The 18,699-nt window shown below is 34.8% G+C and overlaps 2 protein-coding genes across 9 annotated transcripts; both read left to right on the top strand.

The window, feature by feature from the left end:
* Window positions 6,042-11,817, top strand: LOC18600957 (ankyrin repeat domain-containing protein 50). Its single transcript, XM_007031736.2, has 4 exons — window positions 6,042-6,491; window positions 8,810-9,085; window positions 9,544-9,681; window positions 10,082-11,817. The coding sequence occupies exons 1-4, from the start codon at window positions 6,189-6,191 to the stop codon at window positions 11,627-11,629; spliced, it is 2,265 nt and encodes a 754-aa protein (XP_007031798.2). The 5' UTR covers window positions 6,042-6,188; the 3' UTR covers window positions 11,630-11,817.
* Window positions 15,520-18,230, top strand: LOC18600956 (mitochondrial pyruvate carrier 1). 8 transcript variants are annotated; one of them, XM_018118877.1, is made up of 6 exons: window positions 15,520-15,626; window positions 15,696-15,899; window positions 16,829-16,944; window positions 17,059-17,125; window positions 17,215-17,350; window positions 18,005-18,228. In XM_018118877.1, the coding sequence occupies exons 3-6, from the start codon at window positions 16,852-16,854 to the stop codon at window positions 18,051-18,053; spliced, it is 345 nt and encodes a 114-aa protein (XP_017974366.1). In that variant the 5' UTR covers window positions 15,520-15,626; window positions 15,696-15,899; window positions 16,829-16,851; the 3' UTR covers window positions 18,054-18,228. The 8 variants fall into 8 exon arrangements, with proteins under 8 accessions (XP_017974366.1, XP_017974364.1, XP_017974369.1 ...); XM_018118875.1 differs by having other exon boundaries at window positions 15,521-15,626; window positions 16,844-16,944; XM_018118880.1 differs by having other exon boundaries at window positions 15,526-15,626; window positions 16,844-16,944; window positions 17,059-17,113.

Raw genomic sequence — 18,699 nt, 5'->3', positions numbered from 1 at the left:
ACGGCGAGGAGTGAGGAAGATGGAATTCGAGAAACACGTGTAAGGCCTTCCCCATGCCGCCCCGCCATTTTCGTTATTGTTTTGGTTTTTCCACGTCCAGGAGGCAGCACGAGTGCTCCACTTAGGGTTGTTTCATGCATGAATCCTCGTTACAGTCAAATCTTTATAAATTTTAGTTTTTATATAATATTTTAAAAATTTTAATTAAACTTTTTTTATTTTAATCAAACTCTAATAAAATTTATTATTAAAATCAAATACGTTTTTATAACTTAATTAATTATTATTAATCAAAATATCATTTATTATATTATATCACATAACATGACGATAACATGTTACATTTTCACTCTTCACATCAATATAATATAAATATAAAATAATAAATAATATTTTAACTGATCACAATTAATCAATTATTGATCATCAAAAATTATTTAATTTAAAATAAAAATATAATTTTTAATTAAATATAATAAAAATATATAAATTAAATTAAATTTTTATTAAATAATTTAAATTTTTTTTCACATATTATGTCAAATTTAAGTGACATTGCATTTTAAAATTTTATTGCATAAAAAATATGTTACACTTAATAAATTTAGTTAAAATCCAAATTTATTGTAGTGCCGGTACGCATGTTTTAGTAACTTGGAATTTAATGCCCTTCAAAGCTGGATCAAGTTGAAGTCAAAATGTTGAATGATTCGACAACATCAACGGATCATGGGTTTTGGCCGGCTCAAGAAAATATAAATAAAACTAGGTAATGCTTTTTTCCTTGTTTTACAACTATGAATTAATAACATAAATAACATGATATAAGATTAATGATACTTTTATCTGATTATATTTACTACCTTGTTTTAATTCATTGTCAGCAATCTCTATATTATATTCACTTTCTTCGATCAATGGAAGGACGTCTTTTGTCTTGTAAGCAAATTTTAAAAATTAAAATTTTGTCTACTTCATATTTATTTTTTGTAAAAAAATAACACTTAAAAGATAAGAAAAATTAATAACGAAAATATCAATCAAACAAAACTTTAAGTCAATATAAATTACACCAATCATGGTTGAACAAAAATTATCTATTTGCATTTGGTGCTATATCTTTTTCATAATTTTATATCACATATCTAATAAATTGTTTTTATTAATTCACTCTTATCATTAAAATTTTTTAATTTAAAAATTAATTTTTTTATAATATAAAATTAAACACATTGCACAAAATTATAAAATAGACTTTTATTTGTCATGACTTCAACTTCGCCTACTCGATTGGTACTTTTTAGTTAATTTCTTAAGTTAATTCCCATTGATGGCTTGCATGTTAAAGCTCCAACATGACCTCATTATTAGTTTATCTTTATTCAGTCATGGAAGCATATCAAATTTGACTTATAGACTTGGCTAAATGGCAAGGGTGATTAAGAGTTAAGCAACAATTTTTGTGCGAGTAGTAATGATTAAATTGTGTTGAATCGATTTTAAATATGATAATAAAAATTTTATAAAATTAAATTTCTTATATTAAAAGGAATTTAAAGTTATAATTCTATATAAAATATCTTAAACTAATTTTTGTTTGTTGAAGAAATATAATAGAATTTTCTTTATTGCTTTTCCAATGCATATTAAAATTTTATTTTTAATTTGGTTTTTGGATGGATTTTTTAATTATATTACTAGAATAAAAGAAGAAGTTGAAAGGGTACGGCAGTTGTAAGATGATTGATGTCTTACAAAGTCAAGCTACCAAACAAGTAGTAAGTCCGGGTACTGACTTACCATTGTGACATAACACGTGGCAAGGGATGCTGAGACAACCTCATTGCTGACCATGCAGTTGCGGCGGAGCTAAGCTGCCCAAGGCTTCGCTCGTACAGATCACAATATCTTCTGCGATTTAGCGGGACCAAAAAGATCCCCCGGGATGCTGTTCGGTAGTAAGGATTCAGTACATCCAGCTATACGCTGATATCAGCACTATCCAAGGACCCCTCACTAAATCTCAGTCGTCAGGACCCGCAGCTACCTCAGGTCACACACGGTGATGTAGATGTATCGGGACGTACTCCAGATTTACCACCATTACAACCGACACGTGTCAAGATCACAGGTGATGTGACGCAGTCAAAGGACAGGGTTTTTAGATATTTGGGCATCGTGATTCTTGGCCACTTGATCGGATGACTGAAGTGAAAAAAGAAAAGAAAAAAATATTTGATGGTCAAAAGAGATATGACTAAGGCTGCGAGTCAAACAAGGTTGCTTGTTGATTACTTGTGTTGACTACGGAGTATTTTGGAATTTGGCAGTAAACTTTATTCTTCTTTTTTCACTGTTTGTAAAATATGCGAAGTATCGTATGGCAGCACACGTCTTTGACCTTGTGTCAACAACTAGTACTACTATCTTTTGTCAGAGTATTTATTCTTTGCTACAAGTATGTAATTTTTGTAATGTTAAATTTTATAAGCTTATAATTTTTTTAATGTTAAATTTTACCATAGATATAGCATATATCTTAGTGGTTTTAACCTTTTTTTTAATATTATACTTTTTAACTAGAGTTTTATGTTACGAGATCATTACTCTTCCAACAAGCTAATCTTATGGGGTGTGCAATGCCATCACAAATCACTCAAGGCTCCTTTACTTGTTTAATATGAAATTTTTGAAAGTACCTTACCTACTTTTTTCTTGAAATGTTAAGTATAATGGTTCTCTTGTGGATGTAAATCTTACATCATCGAGATAATGAGCTTTCAGTGAGTAGAGCCACAAAATTTTACATTAAAAAGAACTTTCAGCGCGGAGTAAAGATGGATGTCATATTCTTAGAAAAGAAAATCATGAGTCCCACATTAGCTATGTACTAGAATGATACTGAAAATATAAGGGTTCACACCATTTTCAACTTGTGAGGCGTATTTTATGGGACAAAACTGTGAGGCCATCAGGTTAAAGCGGACAATACCTCACAAGGATTAATGTGGACCGTGACAATTGGTATCAGAATGGACTCTAAATACTAAATAATGTATCACTGAGGATAATAGACCCTTGTTGAAGTGGGGGAGGATGTCGCGGTCCTAACGTGGACATAAATCCCACATCGTAAAGACAAAATCGTGAAGCCAAAAAGCCAAAGCGGATAATACCTAACAAAGGTTGGTGTGTATTGTGACAATTAGTATCGGACTCTAAGTACTAGCAATGTGCCACCGAGGACAATAGATCCTTGTTGAAGTGAGAGAAGATATCACGGTTCTCACGTGGACATGAATCCAACATTGTCGAGATAATATGCATCCAGCGAAAAGAAACGCTGCAGGTAGAGCCATAAATCTCAAAAGGTTAACTTAATGAGTGTGTAGCACCATCGCTTATAAGTCACTTAAGAAAAAAATAAGCAAGGTGCTTTCAAAAATTCCACATAGGTAGATATAGGAGTCCTGGGTGACTTATTAGTGGTGACGTTACACACCTTATCAATTTAACTTTTTGGGTAGAAAAAAATTAAAAATATAATCTCTTTTGATAATAGAACTTATCTACATAAGATTAGATTAATTTTTGAAAAAAGATTGCAAGGCAAAGATGTAGATGGAATTTATTATACTTTTTTTTTATAATTGGAGTAAAGGAGATTTGAACTCTAATCTTTAGACAGGGAATTCAGACACTAATTAATGAATTAAATGCTCGAGTACATGAAATTTACTATACTTCATAATGCAAGTGTTTTTTTTCCTTCTTTTGGCCAATGATGCAAAGCATTTAGAAAAATGGATAATTTTTTCTATCTCAATTGTTTTTTTTTTTCTCGTACATGAAATCATTATTGTGTTTAGTTGTTAAACTTTGATCATAACTTCAATTTTTTCAAGATTTCTTATTGAATTATTGATTGAGGTAGGAGTTAAATCAACTTTTGTCCAATCTGTTTTTCAATCATAACTTTCTTTGTGTTTCACCTAATGGTAACTACCCCTAATCATTATTTGATTTCTTCAAACTTTTTTTAATTTTAAAGTTTTTGACTACTTTTAATGTTATATACCACTCCTCAATCTCATACCAAAAGCTTTTAAAAATAGTTGTTACACATTAGTTGGACAATAAAGAGATAAATAGCTTAAAAAAGTATTAATTTATAATATTATACTATTAAAAAGGAAAAAATAACTAAATGTACATTACAAGTTCAGGATATAATGCCATGATCATAAAACCAAAGTTGTCATTTAATACTAATATCTCTATTTCTAGTTGTTCATTTTGATTTTTGAAAACCTTCTGTTACTTTGAACTGATTTAACCTATAATCCATACGCTAACCATAATAATACTAACAATAATAAAATGAAAAAGACAGTTAACTAATTTGGATCGAAGAAGCAGATGGAAAAATAATGGTGATAGCAATGAATCTCAGTGAATTATTAAAATAGGAAAACAGTGATGCTACAAAAACCCGACAGCCATGTGTTGAATGCATGCAGCATGGCATGTCTTTGGCATGTTGCAGGTCACTGCTTGTTCTTTCTTTTCGAAATTTTTTGTTGGCTGTCTCCATGTTGTTGTTCGCGGCTGTTCTGGTCTCGTCAATGATCCAAAGAAAAGACAAGAACCGGTATAATTTCAGTAGAAAGAATCCGATGACCAATACAATTCTTTAAGTCTTTCAGCACCATCCATGATCACTCCTAAGAATGCCCTCGTCCCTGCAAAATTGTCTGGCATTGCTTCTGTTTGTCACCCAATTAGCAAAATTGTCAATTACTACCCTTTTCCCACTCATGATACTATGTGATTTTTGTCTTTTTTGGGGTTAAGACTTGAAATTTGTTGAACTTACTATTACTAGTTTATTTTTGTTATGAAATTATAATTATTAATTGCAAGTGTAAATTACAAGCATGACGAAGTATTACAATCTTATATAAAAAATTAATTAAATTAATCAAATATATAAATCAATCAACAAATCAACATATAATTAGACCAAACTCAACGTATAATAAGACTTAAGTTGAGATCTTAATTAACATTTTAAGATATTTTCTGTACACCGAAACAAATGCTAATATTAAATGTTAGCATTTTGTTTAAATGCCTACTTAACCAATTGCCCTTCGTTTCAGTGACAAATGACAATTAGGAGATATATCTTAACAAAGAGGTCCATGATTGGTACCACTTTAAGTACAAAATTCTTTTCATGAGAGTAAATTTTTAATCTTGTTTGCATCTTAAACCTTGTATTAGTTACTAGTGAAATTTTGTATTTTGAAATATAGGTAAAAGTTAAATAAAAATTCATTTTAAACTGAAGTTCAAGTGTTCAATTAAGACCCTGATTTGATACCGGCTATTACAATTAAAAATAATTACAATAGTAATCAGAGATATTTATATACTTTTATGATTAAAAACAAATTCATTGCAGTTGAAATTTTTAATCGAAATTATATCTCTTGTTTATATTACGTTTGCAATCAAATTTGACAATTGCATGGAAAGAAGTTCAAAAAGAAAGTAATAAGGCAAAACAGCATCAAAGAGGAAATCAAATTAAAATATTACCATTTTAAATCCCCTGCCTTATCTCAACATCAATTAGTTAGAGATTCTTAATTTAACCATAATTGTTGGTCTCAATAGGTCCGTTTGGTACCAACCCCTTTTTGTGAACAATTAAAGTTAAAAAATTTTGTTAAGCTTTTTTTTTTAATTTTTACCAAATAAAACTTAAATGTTTAAAAGATTCGTTTATCGGTAATAAACTTAAATGGTCCAGATATCAATATTAATGCCCATCAAACGGTCCTGATTTGAGATCTCAAACGGACGATTATTACCGATATTCAAGCGAAGTGGTCTTCTGTCTGACGCCAACAATTTACAAAGCCCGGGCCCACCTCACATCCTCCGCCTAAATCTTTATCCGCAGTAAAAAATAAAAGTAAAAAACAAACCGTTCCAATAAATAAGCCACCATCCTCTCTTCAGTCTCTGGCGCTCACTTATTTCAAGTTTTGTCTTTTTAATTTTTGTTGTCCTTTTTCTTGAGAGCTTCTCCCTTGAGCCTCGGTATCCTCGTATGCCATCTCTCACCTGAAGTTACATTGGCTTTTGGTGCTACCTTAAACAAACCGCCAAGTGTAACAATGATGGTGTTTTCCGGCAGCAGACAGGTGGTTCCCGTCGACTACGAGGCTGAAGTTTCCCAGCGTCTGCTCGAAGCTTCGTTATCCAGCGATCTGATGTCCGCTCTCGAGTGCATAGCCGATCCGTTCGTCGACGTCAACTTCGTCGGCGCCGTCTGCTTGAAAACGAGGAAGACTGAAGTCGTTTTACGAGAAGAATTGGCGAGTGAGGTGCGCGTCGAGTATGAAGAGTTTAAAACTGACGTCACAGCTCTTTTCCTCGCTGTTCATGTTGGAAGTGTCGCTCTCGTAAAGAAACTACTGGTAATGCAACACAAAAGTTTCGTTTTTTTACTCTTTTTGCTTTTTCGTTTTGATCGGGTTTGTGATTCAAACTGTTTCATTAACGTCGCGTTTTACAGTTATTTTTTTCCTCGTTTTGATGATCAAAGTTGAAATCTTTTTGTTCTCTCTTTTTTCTTGAAATTTACGATTTTTTCTCATTTCCATTGTCGTTTTGCTTGTGATTCTCACGCGTTTTACGCTACTCTGGATTTCAGTGATCAGAGTTAAACTTTTGAGTTGCGTGCACTGATTTTTAACTATTTTTTAAGAAGTATTTCCATAATTTATTCTTTTTTTTTCGAATAAGTGAAAATTTCCGAAATCATAAGCTTGGAACTGAAAATCAATGTTTTAGGCCAAGAGGATCAGATCGTTGCTCTTGAAGTCTCCATTTTTAACGACATTGTCCAAAATTTAGTAAAAACCAAAGGCTTTACCTGTTGATTTGTCGATTTTGGAGCGTTTCACATGCACTCTCTGTGATACTCTGTTTGGCTACTGAGAAAAAGTAAGAGGATAAGATATTCTCACTTCGAAACGAGTTTTTTTCAAATTCAAATTTCAATCTCAACTGAGAAGTTTGCTGATCTTCTACTTTTTCGAAGTGCTCAAATTATTTGAATTTTAAGCTAATTTATTATTTCTCGTAATTTTCTGTTCTTTAATCAATAATTACTTCCTTACGCTTTTTTCAACTTTTTGGTTTTCTCAAAAATTGAGGAAGCTAAGGTTACATCTAACATGTTCCTCGGACATAATCTTCGAAAATCAATGTTCTTTTTCTACCTAAAACTTTTTCGTATCTTGAAAGATTCACTGTGTCTTTGCTCGCTTTATTGCTTTCCCCTGCTCTGGTCCCCATAATTTAATTACGGAATTACCTACGGTAAGAATTACCATATAATAATAATGGAAAATGAAAATTTGTACAGAGTTAAGTAAGCTTCTTTAATTCAGTATGGTAAATTTTATTATCTTTCATTCGTATGTATTTAATATTTGCCTTTAATCTCTACCAACACTACTGCTCTGGTTACTTCATACTTTCCTTGGTATGAATATTTGGTTTGTGCCCCCCTGTGAAGCACAAAATTTACTGCCTTTTCTTACTGTAAAAACTAAATACATGAGTAAATGTATGCGCTACCGATGTCTTTCATATATATTTAGAAATAATAAATGCAATGGTCTATTTGAGAAATATTCGTAATGAATATGTCTACCTGATTGTTTATGGCGAGGGTCTATGTAATATTTTCATTTTCTGGGGAGCTGTTAATCTTTTAGTTGAGACAGCTTTTAGTAGGCTATTAAATCATTTTAGTTTGCTTTAACAAAAACTTAATCATTTTCAGCTTTTGTTTTGGTCAAATTAGATGATCCTGTCTCTGGACTTTGATCAAGAGTTGGATTGGCAGTGTTAATCTTGGCTGCTGTAGACCAAATTTTTCGATTTGGTCCTCATTCATTTATATGTTACTTGTTTGGTTTGCCAATTATACTTCTCTTATATTGATTAAAGTGAAAATATAAGAGTATAATATAGTCCAAGATATTTAGTGTTCAATAATATGTGTGCGATTTAATTTGTCCTTTTTCCTGTTTTTAATTCATAAACATAGTTTTTCTTTCCTGAAGTAAATCCATTAGAGATTTTCTTGTTCCGTTAGGCCATTATAGTTTCTGGTTTTTTTTTGCATCAAGTTATTCGAAATTTTGTCTTCCATTATATAACTAGGAAGATAGATGTTATAGCATTCAAAAATAAGTAAGAGCGGGAAGTTTTATTGACTTGCATATTTATTCTATGGAAATATGCTCTGCAAGCGCCCATACTGGGTTGTCACTGAGCATTGGCTTGAGTTTGAAGTAAAAAACGGTACACTTACATGATGCATCCCCCATATCCTTTTTTGATTGAAATCTTCATGCATTTCTTGAAGAAAGTTCTACGCTTCTCTGTCTACCAATCAGTGTTGTTCCCCATTTTTGTCTGTTTGTAGCTGTGAGATTTTGTTACCTGATGAAGAATCCAAAATAGTCACTATGCTAGTGGTAATATTTTCTTCTTATCGACCTCTGTAAGATTTTAAGAAAAGGGGAGAAAGAAAAGAAAACTTACAGAGTATGATATCATGTTGTGTTTTATACTGTGGCCAAAGTATTAGGCTTATGGTAAAATTAGCTCAAAAAATGAGTGCCAAGTTTAAATTCTTTTTACCCCAACTTAAACTGTCAAAAAGAAAACAAAAAACCCTTTATATTATGCACTAAAGTTGGTACACTTCAAATGACAGAGCATAGGAGCTGATGTGAATCAGAAACTCTTCAAAGGCTTTGCAACAACAGTAGCAGTGAGGGAGGGCCACTTTGAGATTCTCGAAATCTTGCTTAAAGCTGGGGCTTCTCAGCCAGCTTGTGAGGAAGCTCTTCTAGAGGCAAGCGGCCATGGGCAAGCAAGGCTTGCAGAACTGCTCATGGGCTCTGATTTAATTCGGCCACATGTTGCTGTTCATGCTCTCGTCACAGCATGCTGCAGGGGGTTTGTGGAAGTGGTGGACACCCTCATAAAGGTAAAACCATCATACTTTATCACATGCACCACTTAGCCTCAAATTTTACATGAGTAAGGCTCGAAAACCCACTATAATAAAACACAACAATGGAGCAGGTCAACAGTTTTAACCATTAGAATGGCATGTAATTCTGGCTTTTACCTGCTGTTGGCCTGCATGCTCTGTTAGGCCTCATGGTAAGTTGGGTTATTGGTATTGATGCCCTTATTGCTGATTTAGCCAACTTTGGCTTTTTGACAATTAGATAAGTTCTTGATGATTTTAATCTGTTACTAGTTTGGCAGCAGTATAATAACTTCCACATTATTCAAGAACTCATAAAGATGATAAATTAATTTCTACTGGTGTTTTTCAGTTGATCCACCATTCTATTAAGCTTGTGATGTAATTTTGATTACGTGTTATTTATATTAGATTTTGCATGATAATCTAATGGCTCTCCTGCTCAATTACAGTGTGGTGTTGATGCAAGTGCAAGTCATAGGCAGCTGCTCCGGTCGTCTAAACCTTCTTTGCACACAAATGTTGACTGCACAGCACTTGTGGCTGCTGTTGTTAGTAGGCAGGTCTCTGTTGTTTGCTTGCTTCTACAGGTGACCTTCTAATCTTTTAGTGTACTGTATGTTTTACACAATTTTCCAAAACTCTGAAATAAATGCTTCATGCCACGAAATACCTGTGTGATGTACAATTTTGGAATCTGAATGCTCATTATGACTAGCATCTAAATCTCTAGCATATTCAAATAATAGTTGCATCACATCTGGATCTGGTCAACCTTTGTGGTACTTTATTTCCCTTAAGAACAGTTGATTTTAGCAAGATGGCGTTTTATATTCCCCCGATAAGTCAACAAAGAGAGTTTAAAGAGTTGCATTAAAAAATAAGTAACATGCTTTGAGCAATCCTTCTCTGTTATTGTTTTTATTATTTGTTTCTTACCTTCTAAACCAGTTTAGCTCATTATCTTGCACATCCAAAAACATAAAGCAGGCTGGGACCCCAACCGATATTAAAGTAAGTCTGGGAGCATGGTCGTGGGACACGACTACAGGTGAAGAGTTTCGAGTGGGTGCAGGACTGGCTGAACCCTATGCTATCAGTTGGTGTGCTGTAGAATATTTTGAAGGTAGTGGTGCCATCTTGCGCATGCTCCTTCAGCACCTCACCCTTGAGACACCTCACTATGGAAGAACCGTCCTCCACCATGCTATCCTTTGTGGCAATGCTGCAGCTGTCAAAGTGCTCTTGAATTGTGGCGCAAATGTAGAATCCCCAGTTAAAACCATGAAAACTGAGTTCCGTCCGATACACATGGCTGCCCGTCTTGGCTTGTCAGCAACCCTTCAATCCCTCATTGATTCTGGTTGTGATCTAAATTCCAAGACAGATATTGGTGACACAGCTTTGATGGTTTGTGCAAAGTACAGGCATGAAGAATGTCTTAAAGTGTTGACCAGGGCTGGTGCTGACTTTGGCTTAGTTAATGTCTCTGGTCAGTCTGCTATTTCAATTGCTGAATCAAACCGGTGGTCCCTTGGTTTTCAGCAAGCAGTGCTAGACGTAATCAAGGTTGGAAAGATACCCAAGTCAAGCAACGTTTCAGTTTTCTCTCCCTTAATGTTTGTTGCTCAAGCTGGTGATGCTGATGCCCTAAAAGCTCTGATAGAAAGGAGAGAAGTTGATCTTGATTATCAGGATGATAATGGTTTCTCAGCAGTCATGGTTGCTGCCTTAAAGGGTCATGTTGAAGCATTCAGGTTGCTGGTTTATGCCGGGGCTGATGTTAAGCTGTGCAACAAATCTGGTGAGACTGCAATTACCTTGTCTGAACTGAACCAGAATCGTGACCTGTTTGAGAAGGTGATGCTTGATTTTGCACTTGAAAAGGGCAACCGCAATGCTGGAGGCTTCTATGCTTTGCATTGTGCAGCACGTCATGGAGATTTGGATGCTGTCAAATTGTTAAAAAGCAGGGGCTATGATGTAAATGTCCCTGATGGAGATGGCTACACTCCGCTTATGTTAGCAGCTAGGGAAGGCCACGGTTCCATGTGTGAGCTCTTAATCTCACACGGAGCGAATTGTGATTTTAGGAATGCTAAAGGGGAAACCGCACTCTCTCTTGCTAGAAAAACTGCTGGCTTGAAAAATGATGCAGAACGTGTGATTCTAGATGAGCTTGCTCGCAAGCTTGTTCTTGGTGGTGCCCCTGTAATGAAGCATACCAGGGGAGGCAAGGGAAAGCCACACGGGAAAAACGTGAAAATGGTGGGGTCCGCCGGAGTGCTGCAGTGGGGAAAGTCAAGTCGACGAAATGTGACATGTCGAGAGGCAGAATTAGGACCAAGTCCAGCCTTTAAGAGGAACAGGCGCAGCAAGGGCGATGCCAACGAACCTGGAGTATTTCGGGTTGTGACTACCAAGAACAAAGAGTTCCATTTTGTGTGTCAAGGTGGGTTTGAAATGGCTGAGCTATGGGTGAGAGGAATAAAGCTTGTTACCAGGGAGGCTATTTTTGGTAGCCAAAAGGATAGATAGAGATTGAGTCCGGAAGTCGATTGTTAGATGATTGTATAGATGTATGGAGGAGTACTTCGTCTTGAAGTAATATAAACTCACTGTTTCTCTGTATAGATTTTGATCTCGAGTAGTTTGTAAATGCTTTCTCATATAAAGATATCTCCAAGTCTCGATTTCCCATTCCAGTTTTTAATCTGGAATTGACAGTGAGCTAAGAATTTTGGTGAAAAAGCCATTGATGAATTGCCCTCAAAACATCTTTCGCTACAAGAGTCAGCTCCGGAGAAAGATTGAACAGCGTCAGTAAACAGTCAAATATGTAAGGCAATTAGATTGACCCAAGGTGGAACCTGCCACCCTTTATTGTATTCAGTTCCTGACAGACATGGTAACACTCGTCGATGAACTAAAACATGAAAAATTTACTGTCCCCAAGGTAGACAAGGTTGAATTTATTGCCAAACGAAAAGAGAAAAAAAAAGAGGAAAAATGTCAGGACTTTATTGCAGCTTATGGAAGGAAGAACAAGAAATCAAGTGTAGGGGTCCTTTATTGACCGACCTGGAGAATCATGTTCCGATACCAGGGACCATATGGCCGATGACTCCAAATCTGCAAGACTACATTCATGGACTTACCTGAGATCACGCTACATTAATGTCGTCTCCTGTCGCTTTCAGAACGGATCTCAATAAAAGCACTTGATAAGAAATTTAACAAGGATGTCCACAACCATAGAGCAATTTTTGCGGTTCTAAAAGCAAGGCACTGCTTTTTTACTACATTCTTGTCTCAAAACTTTACAAGCTCACGGAATGTTGACTCTTTTCTATTAGTTTAGATTTTTAAGATAATTGGTCACTCAACTAAACATGCAACCCCGAATTCAAGTTTTAAAAAAATGTGTCTTTTATTGTGTCCATCGTTGGTAAGATTTTATAATATTTAATTAATTCACGTGTAAATTTATTAATAATTCATTCGATTTGTATATGAAGGGTCGCTTTTAAAATTTATATATGATAATTGAGTCTATTTTTATAACTTAAACTTTTAAAACAATTGATCATCCAATTTAACGATAAAAAGTTATTCATAAATTTGATAAGGTTAACAAGAATTAAGCAATGAATTCCAACTTCAATTTCATGTACCAAGGTGTCACCATTCATATCAAACTGTAAGATATTGTTCATTTTGATCTATTAGACTCACGATTTTGTCTTCAAGGTATTATTTGTTTTGTTCTGTTGACATCACAATTTTGTCCCCGTAAAAAAAAAAAAAAACTCTTGGGGACTCATGAGTTGAAGATAGTATAAATTTTTAAATGCTCAATCTCACTTTAGTACATAATTAATATGACATAGCCGATATTGGCTCTCAGAGCCCTCTCTGGGATCATGACATCTTCTCCCACTTTAATAATGCTTAATTTTACTCTCAAAGCCCCCATTTTCCCCCACTCTAACAATACTCAATCTTACTCTTACAGCCCCATCTAAAACCATGATATCTTCCCTCACTTTAACAATATTTAGTCTTTTTTACTTTCAGAGCCCTCTTTTGGATCAGGACATCTTCTCCCACTCTAACAATGCTCAATCTTACTCTCAGAAGGCTTCCCCCACTTTAACAATGCTTAATCTTTCTTACTCTTAGAGTCGCCATTTTTCCTTATTCTAAAAATACTCAATCTTACTCTCAGAGCCCCTTTTGGGACAATGCTCAATCTTACTCTCAGAGGGCTTCAATCTTACTCTCAGAGGGCTTCCCCCACTTTAACAATGCTTAATCTTTCTTACTCTTAGAGTCGCCATTTTTCCTTATTCTAAAAATACTCAATCTTACTCTTAGAGCCCCTTTTGGGACAATGCTCAATCTTACTCTCAGAGGGCTTCCCCCACTTTAACAATGCTTAATCTTTCTTACTCTTAGAGTCCCCATTTTCCCTTATTCTAAAAATACTCAATCTTACTCTCAGAGCCCTTTTTGGGACAATGCTCAATCTTACTCTCAGAGGGCTTAATGCTTAATCTTTCTTACTCTCAGAGTCCCCATTTTCCTTTATTCTAAAAATACTCAATCTTACTCTCAGAGCCCCTTTTGGGACAATGCTCAATCTTACTCTTAGAGCCCTCTCTAGGATCATGACATTTTCCCCTAACTCTAACAATGCTTAATCTTTCTTACTCTCAAAGCCCTCATCTTTCCTCACTATAACAATTCTTAATCTTTCTTACTCTTAAAGCCCCTTTTGGGATCATGACATATTCCCTTACTTTAACAATACTAAATCTTACTCTCAAAGGGCTTCCCCCCACTTTAATAATGCTTAATCTTTCTTACTCTTAAAGCCTCATTTGGGACAATAACATCTTGCCCCACTCTAACAATGATGCTCAATCTTACTCTCAAAGGGCTTCCCTCACTTTAACAATGTGCAATCTTACTCTTAGAGCCCCCTTTAGGACCATGACATCTTTCTCCCACTATAACAATGCTTAACCTTTCTTATTCATAGAACTCTCATCTTCCCTTACTTTATCAATGCTCAATCTTATTATCAAAACCCCTTTTGGGACCATGACATATTTCCCTCACTTTAATAATGCTCAATCTTATTATCAGAACCCCTTTTGGGACCATGACATATTTCCCTCACTTTAATAATGCTCAATCTTACTCTCAGAGCCCCTTTTAGGACCATGACATCTTTCTCCCACTTTAATAATGCTTAATCTTGCTTAAGCTCAAAGCCCCCATCTTCCCCCACTTTAACAATGCTCAATCTTACTCTTAGAGTCCCTTTTGGGACCATGACATCTTTCCCCCACTCTAATAATGCTTAATCTTTCTTAAGCTCAGAGCCCCCATCTTCTCCCATTTTAACAATGGTTAATCTTACTCTTAGAGCCCTTTTTGGGATCATGACGTCTTCCCCCACTCTAACAATGATTCATTTTACTCTTAAAGCCCCTTTGGGACAATGACATCTTGCCCCACTCTAACAATGATACTCAATCTTACTCTCAAAGGGCTTCCCTCACTTTAACAATGCGCAATCTTACTCTCAAAGCCCTTTTTGGGACCATGACATCTTTCCCCCACTCTAACAATGCTTAATCTTTCTTATTCATAGAACTCCCATCTTCCCTTACTTTATCAATGCTCAATCTTACTATCAGAACCCCTTTTGGGACCATGACATCTTTATCCCACTTTAACAATGCTCAATCTCACTCTAAGAGCCCCTCTTGGGACCATGACATCTTTCCCCCACTCTAATAATGCTTAATCTTTCTTAAGCTGAGAGCCCTCATCTTCTCCCACTTTAACAATGCTCAATCTTACTCTCAAAGCCCTTTTTGGGACCATGACATCTTCCCCACTCTAACAATACTTTATTTTACTCTTAAAGCCCCTTTTGGGACAATAACATCTTCTCCCACTCTAACAATGGCTCAATCTTACTCTTAGAGTCTCTTTTGGGACCATGACATCTTCCCTTACTCTAACAATGCTTAATCTTTCTTACTCTTAAAGCCCTTATCTTCCATCACTCTAACCCCTAACAATGCTCAACCCCATCTTCCCCCACTCTAACAAGTGAGCTCTCTCTAATAACAACTGCCGTTTTGACTCGGTGAACTCACGACTTTGTCCCAACAAATTGCACTTCAAAAATTAAAGATGATGTGAACCTTTAAATGATTAGTCTCACTTTAGTCTACAACCAATGTAGGATTTATGGTTCTTATTTTGGACCATGTCATCATATGAGATTCATGGCTCCTCATTGGGACCATGACATCTTTCCTGATGTGGGATTAATGGCTCCCAACTAACCGTGACACAGGACTGTTTTGTTTAAGAATTTCTAGCTTTAACAATTCTTGGAAATATGTTGAATAATATAAAATGAAGTCATTTTCAAGTATCTAGAAGTAATCAAAAGAGTCACGACCATCTCAAGGAACGTAACGTGAAAGGGTGTTGGATGGCGGGCAAGAAGGTATTGGTTACTTTGATTAAAATATAAAGAGCAAGTAGCATGATGGAATCTAAATCAATATTGTTGTAGGATATGCATGCTTGCTTGTTGGACAGTTCTTTGACCTGAAGGCCAAATCGAATCTATTGAATCCTTTCCTCTTTGCTAAGATCCTTCAAATTCCATGGAAACATTTCTTGTTTTCTGACTTTTGCAATACTGATACTACTTCTGACTGGTGTCTTGAGCCATTCCAAGTTCGAGTTCATCAACTGCTGCACTGGTTATATCTTGGTAAGATTTGCTGGTTTTAATCTTTTTACTCAGGATTAGTACTAATGAATTTTTTAATAATATAAAGAAATAACTCATGAACAACAATTCTCATGGTTGTCTAATCTTTCTTGTCTTAATTTTTTGTTTCCAAGATCAAGATTTGAGTCTACGTTATGCTTTATTTGATTATGTCAACAACCCCTTTAACTAAAACCATGAAACAAAAAAGCTATATTGAAGATAATTGAGCGTTTTCCCCAGCTTCTTCCCCTGGTTATTCTTTGAGAAGAACATGGCTTTCTGTTCTGTGCATAAACAAGATGGTATCTTTTTTTTTTTTCTATAAATCAACAAGGTAACTAAAATTAGATCGATAGATATATGAATAATAGTGATTTAAATCAACCAAACATTTAGCAGTTATCAACCTGATAGGGAGATAGTTGAAGATCAAGAGAAGAAATTGATGAGATCCAGGTTGAAAGGCTTAGCAGAGGAGTGAGGAGCAAAGCACGTGGATTCACATGTTATTTATTAGTTACTGTTTTACTGTTACCGTTTTAGTGAGTTAGTTAAGGTTAACTGAATTCGAAATCTTATTACCTTTTCTGATTGGTTGGTTTGTTTAGTTAGCGAAGGACCAAAGTATAAATACTCTGTTACTCAGATTCATTTCAATTAAGCTTAAGGAACTTCAGATTATCCATTTCATCTTCTCCCCTCCTCTCAAATCTTACAGCAGTACTATACTTTGTATAAAAGACCAAAAGTTTTCCAACTGATTTGTTAACGTAATTATAGAAGTTGCATCGATCGTAAGCTAAATTCGTCAGAGTAGATTACGATGCGGTTATGATACTGTTAGCTTGCGTCTTGTCTATCTGTTTCAAAGTAACTCTATTTCATTTGTACCTGGCCTATTCCTGAAGCTTATTTTGGCTTGGAAGGTTTAAAATTTGCAGGAGGAGGAATGGAAATCTTAAGAGGTTTTTGGAACAGTCCTATAGGTCCCAAAACAACTCATTTCTGGGGACCTGTTTTCAACTGGAGCATCCCTATTGCAGTATGTCAAATCGATGAATCATCCTGTTGAAAATCTAAACATAATTCACCGCTGTTACATGACATTTCTCTGATATTAATTATAACAATAACCCAGAGTGTTTTTCTTTACCAGGCGCTTTTAGACACAAAGAAACCCCCGGAAATGATATCTGGCAACATGACTGCAGGTCTGCAAAAATGTTTGATCTCAAAACACGACTATCTTCTCTTCTTTTGTTCTTTTCCATGTTGGATTACAGAGTTACAGCTGCTAATTGGAATCTTGCAGTCATGTGCGGTTATTCTGCATTGTTCATGAGGTTTGCATGGATGGTACAGCCACGTAACCTCCATCTTCTCGTATGTCATGCCTCGAACGAGACTGTGCAGCTGTATCAGCTCTCTCGTTGGATCAAGGCTCAAGAGTAAGTAATCAGCTAAACAGGCTTTTTCCATTGGCTTCTGTTTTAATCTTTTGGCTTATGGTTTCAACCTGGATCGAATTCATAAAAACTCTTTCGCCTGGCAAAGGATAACTAGTTAGTTGCCTTCTTCTTCTTGTACCATCCAATGTTACCTACTCATCTGTATGGATAAATCTTGTTAGATTTTATAGGACAGAAATCAACCTAAAACCATTGAGTTATATATAAATGTTTAAGATATCCTTCATTTAATTGTATAAGATTTCTTTTATCATCATTTCAATACTCTTCATCACGTGCAGAGACAACAAACTTATCATATGACATGAATCATGAAAAGATTAAGAAAGAACCAACGAATTGAGTAACGTTTGCTTAGATACATTGTTGAAATTTTTAGTATAGATATCTAAACTAAAACCAATTTATAAGTGATGAAATTTTTATTATATTTTAAGATTTTAAAATATATATAATTTAACTAATGTGTGATTTTTTTATCACTATTTCGTTAAATCTCAAATCCTAAAGTCTTGGAATTGGGGTGATGATAGTTAATAACCTCACTCCAAGTACTTTTTTTCATTGTGCAAGGATCTTTTCCAAGAAACTGCCATGGAAATGCTTCTAATTTACAATGGTTCTTTTCCACAGGTATTTCCTGAAGAAAGAGGAAGCTGAGACACAAGGCAGCAAAGATTAATACTATAAGAATGAACTAATGATCCTTTCAGCTTGATCCTCAATAAACTCTATTGTAAAATTTGCTTCTTTCCTCATCAAATATTTGGCATGATACTTGATTGTTTACATATAAACTAAGAAAAAGGGGCAATTTTCTTTTACAAAGAATAGAACTTCATCATGCATTTCATTTCTCCTTTCTGGTATGAAGTCAACTAACATGATCCATGGTGGGTCAATCAGTTCTTCTGGTTACAACCTAACCTATTCAAACTTTTAGCTAATTTTAAACTGGTAGACATTAAACAGAATCAGACCATTTCATTTAACATGCTTAATCTAATACATATCAAAACAATTAAAATGCCTAATTTATTTAATGAAATTTAATTTAATTTTTTTAATAACCTCATCACATGGTGTATAGAATTAAAAGATTATATTAAAATTAGGATTGTCTCCAGATAGGGTGCCTGCTGTTTTTGAGATACTTTGATCCGAACCTTATTATTTGATAGGTTACCAGAACCCTATAAGTACCCAATAAAATTTTTAACTTATTACATGTACACTAATATCTTAGGTACAGTACTTGTTAAATATCTGTATCCATTAGATTTTTGATTAAAATAAATCTAAAATATTTTTTATGTATATTATTACTG

This window comes from Theobroma cacao, chromosome 4 (genome assembly GCF_000208745.1).
Source record: "Theobroma cacao cultivar B97-61/B2 chromosome 4, Criollo_cocoa_genome_V2, whole genome shotgun sequence".
NCBI classification, from domain to species: Eukaryota; Viridiplantae; Streptophyta; class Magnoliopsida; order Malvales; family Malvaceae; genus Theobroma; species Theobroma cacao.
The sequence above is the reverse complement of the archived record's forward strand: the minus strand, read 5'-3'. Positions and strand labels throughout refer to the sequence as shown.

Coding starts and splice junctions, on each gene's coding strand:
- LOC18600957 (XM_007031736.2), top strand. CDS start 6,189: ATGATGGTGTTTTCCGGCAGCAGACAGGTGGTTCCCGTCGACTACGAG. Junction 6,492..8,809: donor CTCTCGTAAAGAAACTACTG/GTAATGCAACAC, acceptor TTCAAATGACAG/AGCATAGGAGCTGATGTGAA. Junction 9,086..9,543: donor TGGTGGACACCCTCATAAAG/GTAAAACCATCA, acceptor GCTCAATTACAG/TGTGGTGTTGATGCAAGTGC.
- LOC18600956 (XM_018118877.1), top strand. CDS start 16,852: ATGGAAATCTTAAGAGGTTTTTGGAACAGTCCTATAGGTCCCAAAACA. Junction 16,945..17,058: donor ACTGGAGCATCCCTATTGCA/GTATGTCAAATC, acceptor TTTCTTTACCAG/GCGCTTTTAGACACAAAGAA. Junction 17,126..17,214: donor GACTGCAGGTCTGCAAAAAT/GTTTGATCTCAA, acceptor GGAATCTTGCAG/TCATGTGCGGTTATTCTGCA.